General features: G+C 46.0%; 1 protein-coding gene and 1 long non-coding RNA gene across 4 annotated transcripts; one reads left to right on the top strand and one right to left on the bottom strand.

Annotated features, from left to right (window-relative positions):
* Nucleotides 1-1,887: 1,887 nt before the first annotated feature.
* On the bottom strand, nt 1,888-6,903 carry LOC131508789 (uncharacterized). The gene is made up of 2 exons (XR_009260149.1): nt 6,622-6,903; nt 1,888-2,982 (listed from the first exon to the last, which is right to left on the bottom strand). It is a non-coding gene; the product is annotated as an uncharacterized LOC131508789 (long non-coding RNA).
* Nucleotides 6,904-6,982: 79 nt separating this feature from the next.
* On the top strand, nt 6,983-17,265 carry ZNF425 (zinc finger protein 425). Of its 3 annotated transcripts, XM_058723922.1 has the most exons (5): nt 6,983-7,090; nt 8,711-8,837; nt 12,022-12,177; nt 13,656-13,703; nt 14,841-17,265. In XM_058723922.1, the coding sequence occupies exons 1-5, from the start codon at nt 7,073-7,075 to the stop codon at nt 16,793-16,795; spliced, it is 2,304 nt and encodes a 767-aa protein (XP_058579905.1). In that variant the 5' UTR covers nt 6,983-7,072; the 3' UTR covers nt 16,796-17,265. The 3 variants fall into 3 exon arrangements, with proteins under 3 accessions (XP_058579905.1, XP_058579906.1, XP_058579907.1); XM_058723923.1 differs by lacking the exon at nt 13,656-13,703; XM_058723924.1 differs by lacking the exon at nt 8,711-8,837 and having other exon boundaries at nt 6,998-7,090.
* The last annotated feature ends 4 nt before the right edge of the window (nt 17,266-17,269 follow it).

Below are 17,269 nucleotides of genomic sequence, written 5' to 3' on the forward strand. Positions count from 1 at the left end.
TCAGTGAAGATTAGCAGTGTCAGATCTTTAGAAAGGAAAGGGGGTCGCCTGAGTGGCTCAGTCGGTTGAGCGTGTGCCTTTGGCTCAGGTCATGATCTCACGGTTCGTGGGTTTGAGCCCCGCATCGGTCTCTGTGCTGACGGCTCGGAACCTGGAGCCTGCTTTGGATTCTGTGTCTCCCTCTCTCTCTGCCTCTATCCTGCTTGTGCTCTCTCTCTGCCTCTCAAAAATAAAGAAATGTAATAAAAATTTTTTAAAGAAAGGAAAGGGTAATTTGACTACCAGGTGATGCATTTTTGCCCCTTATGGCAAGTAAGGCATGGCTAATATGGTCTCCAAACAAAACACTATGACAGGGGTCTGTTAATGTGTGACTGAGGATCAGACTGTCACATTCGCCCTGAATTTCTAGATTCAACACAGATTCCTCCATTCATTCTTGTTTGGAAAACAGGATTTTGCCTCCTGCTTATTAAGGAGAAAACAAGCTTGTTTGCCTATAAATGGCGATTCAACTCAGACTTCAAACTTGACAAATAAAACATTACAATCTTAGCTGCAGTTTAGAGTGTGTTTTCTCCTTGGGGGTTAACGTACCCCGGCCACCTCATTTCTAGCACCTACTGGAAACAAGAACAGTGAATAGGGGCGCCTGGGTGGCTCAGTCAGTTAAGCATCCGACTTCAGCTCAGTCATGATCTCGCAGTTTGTGGGTTCAAGCCCCGCATCGGGCTCTGTGATGACAGCTCGGAGCCTGGAGCCTACTTCGGATTCTGTGTCTCCCTCCTTCTTTACCCCTCCCCCACTCATACTCATGCTCTGTCTCTCTGTCTCTCTCTCTCTCTCAAAAATAAATAAACATTAAAGAAATTAAAAGAAAAAAAAAACCAGTGAGGGGCGCCTGGGTGGCTCAGTCTGTTAAGCCTCCGACTTCAGCTCAGGTCACGATCTCGCAGTCCGTGAGTTCGAGCCCCGCGTCGGGCTCTGGGCTGATGGCTCGGAGCCTGGAGCCTGCTTCCAATTCTGTGTCTCCCTCTCTCTCTGCCCCTCCCCTGTTCATGCTCTGTCTCTCTCTCTCTCTCTCTCTCTCTCAAAAATAAATAAACACACACACACACACACACACAAAACAAAACAAAAAAAACAAAACAAAACAGTGAACAGTGAATTCTAGTAACTTAAACATATCTAGTAACTTAAACAGAAGGCTTAGTAAGGCCTTCAAAAGAAAAAGGAGAAATAAAACATTAGAATAATATAGGTAATTCTAGGTAAGATTCTTCCTCCTCTTGTGAGTATATGTATGATTTTTTGGAGTCTCTGGTTTCTCCTAACCACATATTTAAAAGGGACTTGTCATGTATTTTCATTTAAGTGCATATGATGCTTCTCAGTGAAATGAGAAAGACAGTTTTCCATCTGGTTCTGGGATTTTAGGTTCTTTATCTGAAGCTTTTCAAGAAGATGATAAAAACAATTGCTAACTTATATTAAATGCTTACTATATGCCAAGCACTGTGTGAATAAGCACATACTTTGTAGCTTTTAGCCCTCATAATGCCCCCATGTGATAGATACTTCTTTTTTTTTTTTTATTTTTTTTTTAACATTTTATTTATTATTGAGAGACAGAGACAGAGCATGAGCATGGAAGGGGCAGAGAGAGGTGGAGACACAGAATCCGAAGCGGGCTCCAGGCTCCGAGCGGTCAGCACAGAGCCCGATGTGGGGCTGGAACTCACAGACCATGAGATCATGACCTGGGCCAAAGTCTGTCGCCCAACCGACTGAGCCACCCAGGCACCCTGTGATAGATACTTCTTAAGTCACATCCCGTGTGCTTATAAGGTGGGGTAATCCTCTAACTAAACAAGTCTATTGACTCTGTTAAGGTTATAGAAATTTAATATTAATGTGGAATGCAGTAGGCCCAATAGGCAAGCAGCAACACTTTCATTTTCTCCATTTGTTGCTTCACTACCTCCAGAGATTTGATGATTATCTTAGAGGCAGAATGGTTTGAATGCATACACATCTATAAACGGGCTTTCCTTTCCTTCCTTCCCTTGATCTAAGTCAGTGGTTCTGAAACATCGGTGTATATAAGAAATGCCGTGCAGAATTGCATAAAGCCATTTATACCGTACTTTAGAAGCAACTTAAGAAATGTCAAAGGCGACTTGACTCTGTAAGATTTTTTGCCTATTAGGTTGGCTTTATGCTGAATCATTCGTGGGGAAATAACACAGGACCAAGAGATTCAGGTTAGGGGAGAAAAGAAGACTCGAGAGAAGGGAACTGAGGAGACTTCCACGTAGGGTGAAAGAGGTGCCTATCAGCATACTAGACAATCTAAAGTTGAGGGAGATGGGAAAGAGGCAAGGCCAGGAGGAATAAATGCTAGATACTGTGGTGAAAGTGCTTTATCTATGTTATCTCACTTAATTATTAAAAAAAAATTTTTTTTAATGTTTCTATTTATTTTTGAGACAGAGAGAGACAGAGCTTGAGCAGGGGAGGGGCAGAGAGAGAGAGACACAGAATCCGAAGCAGGCTCCAGTCTCCGAGCTGTCAGCACAGAGCCCGACGCGGGGCTCGAACCCACAAACTGCGAGATCATCACCTGAGCCGAAAGTCGGCCGCTCAACCGACTGAGCCACCTGGGTGCCCCCCTCACTTAATCATTACAGCAACCCTTCAGATACGGAAACCAAAGTTACAGGTATTCAAATGACTTGCCTGATGTCACAAAGATGGCAAATGGTAGAGCCAACACCCAAACCCAGGTCTCACTCTAAAATTCAAGGTCTTTCCACCATAGCTGGCTTCTTTGTGGGCTAGGACCTCCTGAAGTCAGCCAGAAAGAACTCTGGGGAACGGAGATGTGTTGTTGTCTTGGGATGGCCTAAAGCTTGGGGCGAGATTCTTGTCAGGCCATGTAGTGGAAAACCTTCATTCCTCGTGGAGAGCAGAGAGGCTGACCTGGAATGGATAGTTTAGGAAAGTAAGCAGAATTTTACAAAAATAGCTGCATCCGTGCCTCTTCGTGATTTCTTTCCTTCTGAATACATGGAAGACACATCAAGATACTGGGCTGTCATGTACACAGCAAGTGTGTAACACGTGGTGGTGTTCCTCAGGTGCTCACTTCTCCGGCCCCCTGGGAATATCATTTGAGTGTCCAGTAAAAGACACGGTAAACCCAGAGGACAGACCTTACTTAGACTGAAAACTGTAATCGTTCCAGGAAAAAATATATATGCCCCTAACTTTGAGGACCTGGTAGCAGCTTTAGGAGAAATAGTCCTTGGCTATAATGACAACAGTAAAGATGTGGAGCTGACCTGGCCAAGCTCACCAGCAGCAGGAGAAGGCAGAAGGCTGGAGAAATAGAAGAACCACTAAGGAAGTCAGTGAGTGTCCTTGACATTCATAAAGAAGAAGGGGCTCCACTGGCTTAAAATTTTGTTTTTACTGTTTATTTATTTTTGAGAGAGAGAGAGAGAGAGAGAGAGAGAGAAGAGTGCGAGCAGGGAAGGGGCACAGAGACAGACACAGAATCCAAAGCAGACTCCAGGCCCAAGCTGTTGGCACAGAGCCCCACGGGGGGATCGAACTCACGAACCTGACCTGAGTCAAAGTTGGCTGCTTAACCGACTGAGCCACCCAGGTACCCCTCCATTGGCTTTAAAGGCTCATGAGCACTTCGAATTACCGGCATAAAGTGAATTTCACTAAAACAGGACAAAGGCTGTCCACGTGGTAAAAGTGGATATTAGAACAAATAAAAACTATTCCATATCCACATCTAACACCATATCCTGCAATAATTCCACGTGGCCAATGAGTTTACTCAAAGAAAAAAAAATTCCTTTCCGTAATTTGTTACCCTACCTTATATGTACAGAGTGTCTAAGACAATTCAAAGACAAATTCTTATATATAGAGAAATTCTAAGAAAGTCAAAGACAAAAATGAATACATCTCAATATATACATTTTATAAAACCTAATAAGTTTTTATAAACTTATACTGAATCCAAAAAAAATATGAGAAAAATCACTGGATTTTGTGATGTGATTGTGATGTGATATGAAATTTACTTAAATAGGTAAAATTGTTTTCTAGGATCCACCAGTGAATTGCCAAATAGGAAATGAAGAGTTTACAGAGGAGGAAAAAGAAATTAGTGCATAGAAAAGCCTACAGCCTTATGAAATTAAACAAACGCACACATACAAACGCGTACCAGTAAAACATGGGATGTTTCTGTATTATTTCTTATACTCCCACGTGAATCTACAATTACGTGGATAAATTTTTCTATTTAGAAAAGAACACAGCATCAATCATTTTTTGTGAAATGAATGCAAATCAAAACAAAATTAAAATATGATTACATGAAATGGATGTCAGAGCAAATGAAACATGTTGGCCGGGGTGTCTGGCCGGCTCCATTGGTAGAGCATGTGACTCTGCATTTCTGGGTTGTGGGTTCCAGCCCCATGTTGGGTGCAGAGATTACTTAAAAATAAAATCTTGAAAACAATGTTGGCAAAGGATGGGAGACATGTAACATTCTTATATTGATCATAACATTGCAAGTCAGTCCAATCAGCTCTGAGACAATCAGACTTTTAAATTTTCTACAGTTAGAATTTTATATAGGTCATTGTGCAGTTCTGTTTCCTTGGATGTTCTTAATCTTGAAAATCCTGCATGCTTGTTTTAATATGGGAAATCAAGGGAAGGTGGGGGACTAATGAGAACTCTGTATTTAACACTCATTTCTCTGTGAGTTTAAAACTGATTTTTAAAAAGTCTATTATTTAAAAAAGAAAGAATAAAGGAAGAAGCTGTGAATAGACTAAAAGTCATTGAACTGTACTCTTTAAATGGGAAAATTGTATGGTATACTAATTATATCCAAATAAAGCTGCTCTTTTAACAAAGTAAAAGAAAATTAGGGGTGCCTGGGTGACTCAGTCGGTTAAGGGACTGATGTGGTTTCAGCTCAGGTCATGATCTCACAGTTTCATGGGTTTGAGCCCCACATTGGGCTCTGCACATCGATGGCGTGTGGAGACTGCTTCTGACGGCATGTGGATTCTCTCTCTGCCCCTCTCCTGCTTGTGCTCTCTTTGTCTCTCTTAAAATAAATACACAAACTTTTAAAAACGGTAAAAGAAAATTAAATGCATATTTTAGAGTTCCTAAAGCAACTACGAAATAGAATATAAAGAGATACAGTGAGGGACACCTGGATGGTTCAGTCAGTTAAACCCCAGACTCTGGAATTCGGATCAGGTCATGATGTCACGGTTTGTGAGTTTAAGCCCCACACGGGGCTCTGCGCTGATAGTGTGAAGCATGCTTGGGATTCTCTCTCTCTCTCTCTCTCTCTCTCTCTCAAAATAAATAAATAAATTAAAAAAAATAAAAAGACACAGCGAAAATTATAAGTAAATTAAAATCCAATACTAAAACAAAGTCAAATAATCCAGAAGAGAAAACAGAGAAATGAAAGGCAGAGAGGAAAAGCAGAAGACTAATAATAAAAAAGATCTAAATCCAAGTACTTTAATAACTACGTTTAGTGTAGTTATTGACAATAAAAGAGAGATGATCAGAGTAGTCGAGCAAATTGCTAACAGCTCCACTGTAAGAGTGGGAATGCCATGGTTTGGGTTCTTCACCTGCAACACAAAGCCATCATGTGTGCAGGATCCACCTGGGCCACCCCATATCATTCCCATGGGACTTGAGGACAAGGTAATGAACGATGTGAACATAAATCTCAAGCTGCCTATGACCCATGAATTTTGTCTATTGTCAGCGCCTATGAAACTACGGCAGGCTGATTTGTCGGCTTGTAAGATGAGTAGCATTTCAACCCTCCACAGGTCTTCCCCGTAAGGTTTATGGCAGGAATGCAAGGCTGGTTCAACGTTCAGAAATCAATCTGTCTAACCAACCGTATTAATTGTTTAAGAGAGAAAAACCACATAAAAATATAAATTGATGCAGAAAAGGCTTTGGGCAAAACAAAACACCCGCTCACAATATAAATTCCCAGCAAACTCGGAATAGAAGAGCACGCCCTCAACCTGAGACGTATCTACAAAAACCTACCGTTAAATATGGGCTCGACGTGTGTCCAAGGTAGACCAGAAGTGGTTTCACTGAAGAAGCCGGATTTGGTGGGGGCGCCTGGGTGGCGCAGTCGGTTAAGCATCCGACTTCAGCCAGGTCACGATCTCGCGGTCCGTGAGTTCGAGCCCCGCGTCGGGCTCTGGGCTGATGGCTCGGAGCCTGGAGCCTGTTTCCGATTCTGTGTCTCCCTCTCTCTCTGCCCCTCCCCCGTTCATGCTCTGTGTCTCTCTGTCCCAAAAATAAATTAAAAAAAAAATGTTGAAAAGAAAAAAAAAAAAAAGAAGCCGGATTTGGTGGATGACTTGCCTGCCTTCTGGCCCCTGGCGGGAGGATTCTGAGCGGGGGCGGGAGCGGGGGCGGGGGCGGGGGCGGGGGGGGGGGCGCTGCACACTCTCAGAATCCCTGGCAGGACGGACTCCCCATTGCCCATGACAGGGACCTGCTCATTGACCCCCTGGGCCGGCTCACCTCCCTCGCTTCATTCCCGGGATGGCCTCACAGATGATCCTCCCCTCGCCTGGGGTCCGCTTCGGGGAGGAACCAGCCCCGCGCCCCCTCTCCGTCCGGGGCTCAGTGAAGAGCGAGCCTTCTCCCCACTTGCAGCTGAAGCCCCACGTCCGCCTCTCCGTCTTCCTCTCTCCAGCTCCTTTCAGCGCCTCTCGTCTCCGTCTTCCTCGCTAGGAGACCCAGACCCTGCGCCAGGACCCGGGGACGGTGCTGGCTCCTCCCGGCCGCAGGGGGCGCTGTGGGGCCGGGCCGGGCGCGAGTCCCAGCGTGCACCGCGCGGGGGCTGGGCCTAGCGGGGCTGGACGGGGGTGGAAGGCCGCGCGCCGTGGGCGGTGCTGGGGGGTGACCCGTGCGCTCGGCGTCTCCAGGGCAGCGGCGAAGGCAGGGGCAGAAGCGGGGGCCGTGAAGGGCCATGGCTGAGCTGGCTCCGGTAAGAGGGGCCTTGGAGGATGCGGGCCCTGTCGAAACTCGTCCCTGTCGCGATCTTGTGTGGGGTCCCGATTCGGGCAGTGAGGCGGCGGGGGACTGTACGTGCGTGACCCTGCACTGAGCTCGGAGCCCCCGGCGGTTAAAGGGACGGTTTTGGTGCTCAGGTTGTTTCTGCAATGGAATAGGAAGAAAAGGGGTCACTGGGAGAAATTCAGGGTCTAACCAAGCGTCCCCTCTTGTCACCCGCTGTTTCCGCCGTGTGTCGGAGTTCTTTGGTTTCTCTTGGGTTCTCCGTTCTGTGCTCTGCTGATGGATGTAACCTCAAAGAAGCTCATCTGAACGGATGAAAAAAAAGTTAGGGGAAGGAAGACTGGGAATGAAAGGAACTGGAGACTGCTCCCTGTAGGAAATGACAGAAAATTTGAAACCAGTTGGGGTGGTTAACGGGAAATTTCAACACCGGTTTTAGAGTTTAATAGACATATCCCGGGCTCAATCCAGGAAACTCCGTTAAATTCAACTAAGTATATAACCTGCCTACTTATGCAAGTTTTGCTTCTACCCTTACTGAGATTTTCATATCTAATAATCTTACTAATGTAATGCATTTTTTTCCCCTTCCGCTTCTCACCTCCTCCCCCATCAGGTATAGGACACAGGGAACCTTTCTGTACTGTACTATCTTTGCAACTTCCTGAGTCTGTATTTCAAAATAAAAAAGTTTTTAAAAGTCTTGCATACCAATAATTGGTTGTTGCTAAGTAAAGGATCCCCCTTTAGGTGATGCATGTGTTCAAAGGCCTGCTGGTCATTAATTCACTATGTGGGTCAAGTAGACTTCTGTGACCCCTTTATTACATTGTTCATGGCACCATCCAGAGAGAATGATAGAATATATATATCACATATAATTATATATATGTATATGATTTTCTTTTTTTAAATTTTTTAACATTTATTCATTTTTGAGACAGAGAGCACGCGTGTGCACACACGCAAGCAGGGGAGGGGCAGAGAAAGGGAAACAATCCAAAGCAGGCTCCAGGCTCTGAGCTGTCAGCACAGGGCCCAATGTGGGGCTCAAAGCAACAAACCACGAGATCACGACCTGAGCTGAAGTCCGAGGCTTAACCAACTGAGCCACCCAGGTGCCCCTATATGATTTTATTTTTAAGTAATCTCTACACCCCTGTGGGGCTCAAAGTTACAACCCCGAAATCACGAGTTGCATGCTCCACCAGCTGAACCAGCCAGGCGCCCAAGAATGAGATTTTAATATAGTTTCTTCTCGTCTCTTTTTTTTTTTTTTTAATTTTTTTTTCAACTTATTTTTTTATTTTTTTTTTTATTTTTGGGGCAGAGAGAGACAGAGCATGAACGGGGGAGGGGCAGAGAGAGAGGGAGACACAGAATCGGAAACAGGCTCCAGGCTCCGAGCCATCAGCCCAGAGCCTGACGCGGGGCTCGAACTCACGGACCGCGAGATCGTGACCTGGCTGAAGTCGGACGCTTAACCGACTGCGCCACCCAGGCGCCCCTCTTCTCGTCTCTTAAAGACATGGACATTGAAAGATGGGAGCCTGAAAGTGAAAATGTATGTATGTACTGTTTGTGATTCCAGGTAACAATGACATTTGATGATGTGGCCTTATATTTTTCGGAACGAGAGTGGGAGATCCTGGAGAAGTGGCAGAAGGAAATGTATCAGCAAGTGATGAAGACCAATTATGAGACTCTTGATTCCCTGGGTAGGATTGGCTTCAAAGAAATCATTTTTGGGGAACCAGCCTAATACTATTAGGCTTTCCACTCTGTATTAGCTATTGAGTATGATTCTGTGGCCAGTTTACACTTAGAATATCTTCTTAACTTCCTATTATGGCCTGGGAATATTTAACATGTCATTATTTTATCTAGTGATATCTGCACCCCACCCCCCCCAGTCTTATTAATTCAGAATTCTCTTTCACCCCAAACCTCCCTTGTTTGTCCCACAGTTAGAATTACTAAATGACCTCATTGCCTCTCTCTCTCTTTTTTTTTTAAGTGTATCCTTTTTTTAAAACTGATACTTTGGTGCCTACATGTGTTGCCTCGACAAGAGGAGTTTTCTCTCCTCGTAAGAACTGGGGGAAAAGTTCCCTGGTAGAGGGAGAAGGGGCGGTGGGATGGGACACGTAGGTATACCCAGAGAAATACTCACGGGGTAGATTTGAAGAGAAAGTTGAGATTATACTTTGCCGTTTATCCAACTTGCTCTAACTCATTCTTACATCATTAAAACCATTTCTACCGTTTCCAATTTAACAGGTGATCTCAGTATAGCCTGTAGGCTTCTCTCCCTCCTTTGGGGTCTATAATCTCTTCTATCTGAGATAGGGATGACAAGATGAATCAGTTGTGTGAAATCAGAGGGAAGAAAATTCTAAGCAGAGGAAAGATGAGTGCAGAAGTTTAAGGGTTGGAGTGCATGAGCTCATTGTGTGATGGGAACCACGCTAAGGCTAGTCACACATGCGGAGAAGGCTAGGAGATGAGAACTGTGGTGCCAAGTCTGGAAGGGGCCTCTAGGTCAAGGTACAGAGTTCGATTTAGTTCTGTATACAAAGGGAAGGTGATGAGAGGATTTACACAGGACTAGTAAGACAAAATTTCTTGGAAGAATTAATTACTTGGGTTGCCATGGGGAGAATGAATTATAGCGCACAGCAATGAAAGGAGAGACACCAGCCAAGAACCTCAGCAGTGCAGGTGAGGCTTCATGGCAGCTGAACGAGGTAGGTGGTGATAAAGGTAGAAGGAGACAGGCTCTGAATGTCTTTCAGAGGGAGCGTCCTGGATTTTGCTGGTGGGTTGGATGTCGAGCCTAAAAGTGAAAGAAGAATCAACTCCTAGATTGTTGGCTTGAGTATGTTGAAGCCAGTGGCTTTATTCGATGACATCAGGAACGCTTGGGGAAAGGACCTTAAGTTTGAGATATTTATTAGATATTCTATGGAAATATTTATAATTGGGTGTGCAAGAGTGGAATTCCAAGTGAAGATCAGGGCTGGATTCACAAATTTGGAGTCACTATATAGATGGTGTTTAAAAAAAATTTGTTTTCATGTTTATTTTTGAGAGAGACCGTGACTGGGAGAGGAGCAGAGAGGGAGACACAGAATCCAAAGCAGGTCTCTGGCTCTGAGCTGTCAGCTCAGAGCCCCACGCAGGGCTCGAACCCACCAGCCGTGAGATCATGACCTGAGCCGAAGTCGGACGCTCAACTGACTTGAGCCACCCAGGTGGCCCAAGATGGTGTTTGAAATCTCAGGGCTAGGTGGAATCATCTAGGGAGAATATGTAGATAGGACAGAGCCCCGGGACACCTCAACATTTGGAGGTCAAGCAGAGCAGTCTCAGTCCAGTAAGGTAGGAGAAACTCGAGCTACGTGCTTATCCAGGGTTGAGTTGGGAGTTATCACAACTAGTGTCCTTGTGCTTGGAAAATCCAGTCTGATTTTCCCACTTTTTAAAACCCAAAGGGCATTATTTACAAATGATTTTCTGTACGGGCATCCAGATATTAGCCCCAGAGATTAGGATTTAGCAGGTCCAGCCTCAGGCCCAGGAGTCCACATTTTTCACAAGCCCTTCAGGTGCTGCCAATGCTTGATCCAAGGTCTCAGCGGTAGGTGACACTACTACAGGGCATCCATTGGATCTTCTAAAATCATTCCTTTACTTTAGAACTGTCCTTCTTCCCTTCATGCTTATGTCATTAGACACATTACTCTCTCTCCCTTCATCATTGCCATCGTTTAACAACTTCCTGGTTCCTTCACTGCACCTCAGTAGTTAGTCTCCTTGAATATGGGGAGTCTAGTCAGAAGCGTTTAGTGATCAGGCTCCCTTCTTGACCTCCTGTGATTTTGCTTTTTATTGCACTCACATTGTTCTCATAATGATCATTTTTTAAGACTTTCTGCCTGGGTCTGTTGGCCTTTTAAAAATCATTGTCCAGGGGCGCCTGGGTGGCGCAGTCGGTTAAGCGTCCGACTTCAGCCAGGTCACGATCTCGCGGTCCGTGAGTTCGAGCCCCGCGTCAGGCTCTGGGCTGATGGCTCAGAGCCTGGAGCCTGTTTCCGATTCTGTGTCTCCCTCTCTCTCTGCCCCTCCCCCGTTCATGCTCTGTCTCTCTCTGTCCCAAAAATAAAAAATAAAAAACGTTGAAAAAAAAAATTTAAAAAATCATTGTCCAGGGGCACCTGGGTGGCTCAGTTGGTTAAGGGTCTGACTTCGGCTCAGGTCATGATCTCACAGTTCGTGGGTTCAAGCCCCGCATCGGGCTCTGTGCTGACAGCTCAGAGCCTAGAGCCTGCTTTGGATTCTGTGTCTCCTTCTCTCTTTCTGCCCCTACCCCATTTGGGCTCTGTCTCTCCCTCTCTCTCTCAAGAATAAATAACCATTAAAATAAAAGTAAAAATCATTGTCCTTAACTTCCCCATTTCCTTTAGTTTTATGAAACATTGCAGAGAACATTTAAGCTAAGCAGTCTTGGTTAGGCTATATTTTGTTGTCATTCATGTAATTTCAAGGGCTTCAATTTTTTTTTTATCGCTTATTTATTTTTGAGAGGGAGAGGGGGGGGGGGCAGAGCGCGAGTAGGAGAGGGGCAGAGAGAGAAGGAGACACAGAATATGAAGCAGGCTCCAGGCTCTCAGCTATCAGCACAGAGCCCGACGCGGGACTCGAACCCACGAACTGTGAGATCATGACCTGAGCCGAAGTCGGACGCTTAACTGACTGAACCACCCAGGCGCCCCGGGTTTCAATTTTTTTTAACTTAACTTTGATTTCCTGTCTTCAGGAATCAAAGTCAACTCTGATAATCATGTTCAGTGAAGAACTCAGATAAATCCAGATTGAGTCTTATGTGGACTCTCTTTGCAGGTGGTGTTTTTTCCAAGCCAGATTTGATCACTTGGATGGAACAAGGGAGAACGCTGTTAATCAGAGACCAGGGACCCTTGGAGAAAAGAATGACACTTAGCCCTTCTGCTGGTGAGCAGTGCAGCACGCAGAAGACTCGAAAGTTGCTGTATTTTGGTGAGTATGATGGATTTAGGGTCATGACTGATTTCTTTTATCTTTGTGGATAGTCAGCTGGACGTTGTGAATAAGCATTGTTTTGATGGAGAGTGTTCTTTTTTTCCCTCAAGTGGGAAGCAAATACAAGAACGTATTACTTTTATAAGGAGGGAAATTGTGTATGTTTTGTTAAAAAAAAATTATGACCCTGGAAAGAAGAATTCCCTGTAAAAGAACAAGTAGAGGACCCACTTGTCAAGTCCTGAGGAACAGCCATCTTCCCCGTGACACCACTGTGTCCATTTGAGTATAGAGAAATGGAATACCGTCCAATTTGGTATAACATACTATTTTTTTATTGTACAGATTTTTAGAACTTGAGTTCTAAAATACTGTTGAAAGATTCCTTTTTAAAAAAAAAAATTTTTTTTAATGTTTATTTTTGAGAGAGAGAGAGAGACAGAGACAGAATGCAGTGGGGGAGGGGCAGAGAGAGAGGGAGACACAGAAGCAGGCTTCAGGCTCTGAGCTCTCAGCACAGGGCTCGATGCGGGGCTCGAACTCATGAGCTGTGAGATCATGACCTGAACCGAAGTTGGACGCTCAACCAACTGAGCCACCCAGCTGCCCCAGAAGGATTCCTTTTTGAATTCCTTGTATCACAAGAAAAACGTTGGAAATACTTTAAGTGCTTAAGGGAATATGTTATTTTTTAGACTATGCTAATGTTTTATTAAATGGAGATCTAAGTCCCTGGAAGTCATAGGACTCTCCTTAAGAAGAAGGGATTTGAGCCCAGGAACGTATGGGCTAGCTCCATCAAAACAAAAAAAGAATTCCCAAGGACTTCATTTCATTGCCACTGTCTATTATTTCATTTATCTAATGAGCATTGAGTCCCTACCGTGTTCATAGGACTGTGTTAGTTATTACTCAGGCTGGGGGTGGGAAGGAGACACGTACATATACCCATATATATGTTCCGCTGGAGGATTTGGTCTTCGTGCTCACCTGGGATGGCAGTTAAGTTAGTCGATCATATTGAACTGTTGGACTAGTCGTCTATATAACGGGACTGTGTACAATTTAATAAAATAGTAAGTGGCAGTGGTAGTAGGAGTTGTATAGGGATTTAGAGGAGAGTGAGTGGAGTAGAGACAGCAGTTTCCCAGGAGGCCTTCTAAAGGAATTAGGATTTAAATAGCAAAGAATGGACGGATTTGGTTAGAGAAGATCAGCAGGGGTTATACATGAGCTGTCTCAAAGGTGGGAACAAGCCCATTGTGTTTAGAAAATGTATAGCTGAATGTGATTCTTGGGAGCATATGGGAGGTGAAGAAGGGGAAACATGACATGATGTCAGATTAGCTGGGGCCAGAAATCCCAAGGAGGAAGTTTGACTTCATCCTTTAGAAAGGGAGGACCCAGAAAGGTTTTTGAGTACCAAAGCCAACTTTGGTGGCTGTCCCTAAAAACGAATGTTCCCTTCGTGCCAGGTGGTACTCACCCAATAATCACAACTGCTCCTCTGCCTGGAATAAATAGTAAGTGATAAGAAATAGAGTTCAAGGAGACAGGTTAAGTACGCTTTTGCCATGACCTAGACGTTAGCTATGGAGTGCTAACTTAGTAAATGACATCATCCTGTTGTTGTTAACCGTGACCACAGAGCATAATCAGAGTTCTCTGGGGGCAGGCCCACCCTTCCTGACAGGTGAGGTTTCCTCCTGTGTTAAGAGATTTTAAAAACGGAGAGGCCTAGGACCCAGTTCAACAGGTAGGAGAAAAAGCGGTTCTGAAATACATCAGCTCAGGCCAGCATCTGGAATTGACTGCTCCAGTTTTTGCGGGTGAGAATACGGTGCGAGCTCAGCTCCCCATTTCCTGTCGTCATGGTGTTTGCTCTGGGAACAGCAGTGACTATGCGTCTATTAATATCTTTCTTACAATGCAAAGTTCCTTGGAAAAGGGCATTATTTCCATAGCGTTCTTTGTGAAATTTAGTAAATTGTCATTTTGACATCTTAAGAAAGATACTTTCTTTTTTTTTTATGTTTATTTCTGAGAGAGGGAGCACAAGTGGGGGAGGGGCAGAGAGAGGGGGACAGAGGATCTGAAGTGGGTTCTGCACTCACAGCAGAGAACCCAATGTGGGACTCGAACTCGTGAACTGTGAGATCATGACCTGGTCTGAAGCTGGACACTTAACTGACTGAGCCACCCAGGTGCCAAGAAAGATATTTTTTATTAGCATTTCTTCCAGAAAGCTTTTCCTGAAATCTGTGGTAGAAGGGGCAAGAATATGACCCAAAGCCTTTATACTTCAGTATTATGTGATTTACTTCACAGATTTAAGGAACTAGAATAGAATGGTCATATTCTCAGACTAGCTCATTTTTATTTTCTTTCAACTTCTGCTTATTCTCTGAGGATAATTCATTGGTTCACAAGATGTATTTGCCTGCAATTTTTTTTCCACACGCAGCCATTTCTTAACACTTGATGGAAGAATTTGCACATCACAGTTAGATATACTTGGCCTGTGGCAAGCAGATACACAAGGTCATCAAGATCAATGGGATTCCTTTTCCCGTGCTGGTAGTGACGTGAAGACCATTCTTGACCCCATCGTAACACAGACACGTCATTGGTAAGGGTGGGTCTTCTTTTTTTCTCTCCAGGTGACCAAGGAAATCTTGGGGCAGAAGAGGAGGGATGCCGTTCAAATGGCCTCCAAAAGCAGGGTTCGTGTGCTACCTTCCCAGGGGAGGAAAGAAAGATCTTACCAAATCAAAGAGCCACCTTACGGCACCCAAGTCTCCAAGAAATAGGGATTCCACATGAAAACCTTGACATCATATCCTCTAATCGGGATAAGAACGATCCATGGCCTACGCTGGTAGGTCCCCCAGGTCACTTGGAAATTCCGCCGGGGCCAAGATTTTATTCCTGTTTTGTCTGTAGGAAGGTCTTCCAGGTAAAGAGAGACTTGGTAAAGCACAAAAGAAACCACGCCAAGAGCCAGCTCTGTAAATATCCACAGCACAAAAATGAATCCAGAGGGAGCTCTGAACTCCGATGGAACCGGCTGGTCCTGTGTAAGAAGAAGCGTTTCCGGTGTGGCAAGTGCGAGAAGAGCTACTATCTGAAGTGCAGCCTGATCATTCACCAGGTTGTTCACGTGGGCCAGCGCCCCCTCCCGTGCCCCCAGTGTGACCAGACCTTCCAGTTTAGAGCCGCTCTGAAGAAGCATCTGTGTTTGCACAAAAGGGAGAGACCATTTTCCTGTGAGCGGTGCGGCAAGGGTTTCGTCTCGCGGTGCAAGCTCACGGAGCACCTCAGGGTGCACACTGGGGAGAAGCCTTTCCGGTGTCCAGAGTGTGACAGAAGCTTCCGCCTGCGGAGAAGTTTGAAGGCCCACCTTTGCCGACACAATGGGAAGAAGCCTTTCCGTTGCCCGGAGTGTGGCAGAAGCTTTTCCCGAAAGGCTGCCGTGAAGGCCCACCAGAGGATCCACGGTGGAGAGAAGCCGTTTTCTTGTGACGAATGTGGTCGGAAATTCACACACAAGACGAAACTCGCTGAACATACCAGAGTTCATACGGGAGAGAAGCCCTTCCAGTGTCCCGAGTGTGAGAAGAGCTTCCGCCTGAAGAGAAGCCTCAAAGCCCATCTATTTCAGCACAGTGGGAAGAAGCCCTTCCAGTGTCCCGAGTGTGACAGGAGCTTCTCTTGGAAGAACGCCATGAAGGCCCACCAGCGTTTACACAGCGAGGAGAAGCCATTCTCCTGCGGGGAGTGTGGCAAGAGGTTTACCCGGCCCTCGAAGCTCGCTCGCCATAGCAGAGTCCACAACAGGCAGAGGGAATTCTCCTGCGGTGAGTGCAAAAAGACGTTCCCTCGGCAGTCGAGGCTCACGGAGCACCTCAAGGTCCACGCCAAAGAAAAGCCATTCTCCTGTCCCGAGTGCAGCCGGAGCTTCAGCCGACACTCGCACCTCGCCGAGCACAGGAGGCTTCACGGTGGGGAGGAGCCTTTCCGGTGTCCTGAGTGTGACAAGAGCTTCTTCTGGAAGGCCTCCCTGAAGTTCCACCAGCGGATACACAGGGGCGAGAAGCCGTTTGCGTGCAGCGAGTGCGGGAAGACCTACACCCAGCAGTCTCAGCTCACCGAACATCAGAGACTCCACAGCGGAGAGAAACCCTTCCGGTGTCCTGAGTGCAATAAAAGCTTCCGTCTCAAAGGGAATTTGAAAAGCCACCTGCTCCAGCACAGTGACAAAAAGCCGTTCTCCTGCGTTAAGTGCGGCAAAAGTTTCACTCAGCGGTACAGGCTCACTGAACACATTCGAGTCCATAGTGGTGAGAAGCCCTTCCGGTGTCCCGAGTGTGACAAGAGCTACTGCATACGGGGAAGCCTGAAGGTCCACCTGCACACGCATAGTGGCGAGAAGCCCTTCGGGTGTCCGGAATGTGGCAAAGGCTTCCTCCAGAAGAGAAGTCTGAAGACCCACCTGCACCATCACAGAGGGGAGAGGCCTTTTTCTTGTGACGAGTGTGGAAGGAGCTTTACGTACATGGGAGCACTCAACACCCATATGGCCGTACATGCCAGGGCAAAGCCCCTCAGTGTCTAGGCCAAGCCACGCAGAAAGGCGGCAGTGACAGCTCTTAGGTGGCGTTAGCAGCTCTGTCGGATCCACGGTAGAAGGGGGATAAGGGATTCATGGGACATCGGCCTCACATACGCTGGCCAGATGCACAGCAGGCAGGGCGTGACAGCTCCTTGACAAAGGTCCCCAATTATCCAGGCACAAGAGGCATCTCCCCTCTATGATTCCTGTGGACCAGGCCTGCCGGTTCTGGAAGAAACACTCGACTCTGCCGCCATTCCGGCAGTTTTTAGCAGCGTCATCCAAGAGCACAGTAATACCTTTATTAAATTCTGAAACCTTGGGGCACCTGGGTGGCTCGGTTGAGTGGTTGATTTCAGCTCAAGTCATGATCCCGGGGTCGTGGCATCGAGCCCCGCGTCGGGCTCTGCGCCGAGCTTAAAGCCTGCTTAAGATTCCCTCTCTTTCCCTCTGCCCCTCCCCCCCACGCGCGCGCGC

Source organism: Neofelis nebulosa, chromosome 4, assembly GCF_028018385.1.
Source record: "Neofelis nebulosa isolate mNeoNeb1 chromosome 4, mNeoNeb1.pri, whole genome shotgun sequence".
Classification (NCBI taxonomy): domain Eukaryota; kingdom Metazoa; phylum Chordata; class Mammalia; order Carnivora; family Felidae; genus Neofelis; species Neofelis nebulosa.

What these genes read in the sequence shown, in the direction of transcription:
- ZNF425 (XM_058723922.1), top strand. An exon ending in TCGAAAGTTGCTGTATTTTG is followed by an intron (nt 12,178 to 13,655) that starts GTGAGTATGATG and finishes CCTTCGTGCCAG; the next exon opens with GTGGTACTCACCCAATAATC. An exon ending in TCCTCTGCCTGGAATAAATA is followed by an intron (nt 13,704 to 14,840) that starts GTAAGTGATAAG and finishes TTTTCTCTCCAG; the next exon opens with GTGACCAAGGAAATCTTGGG.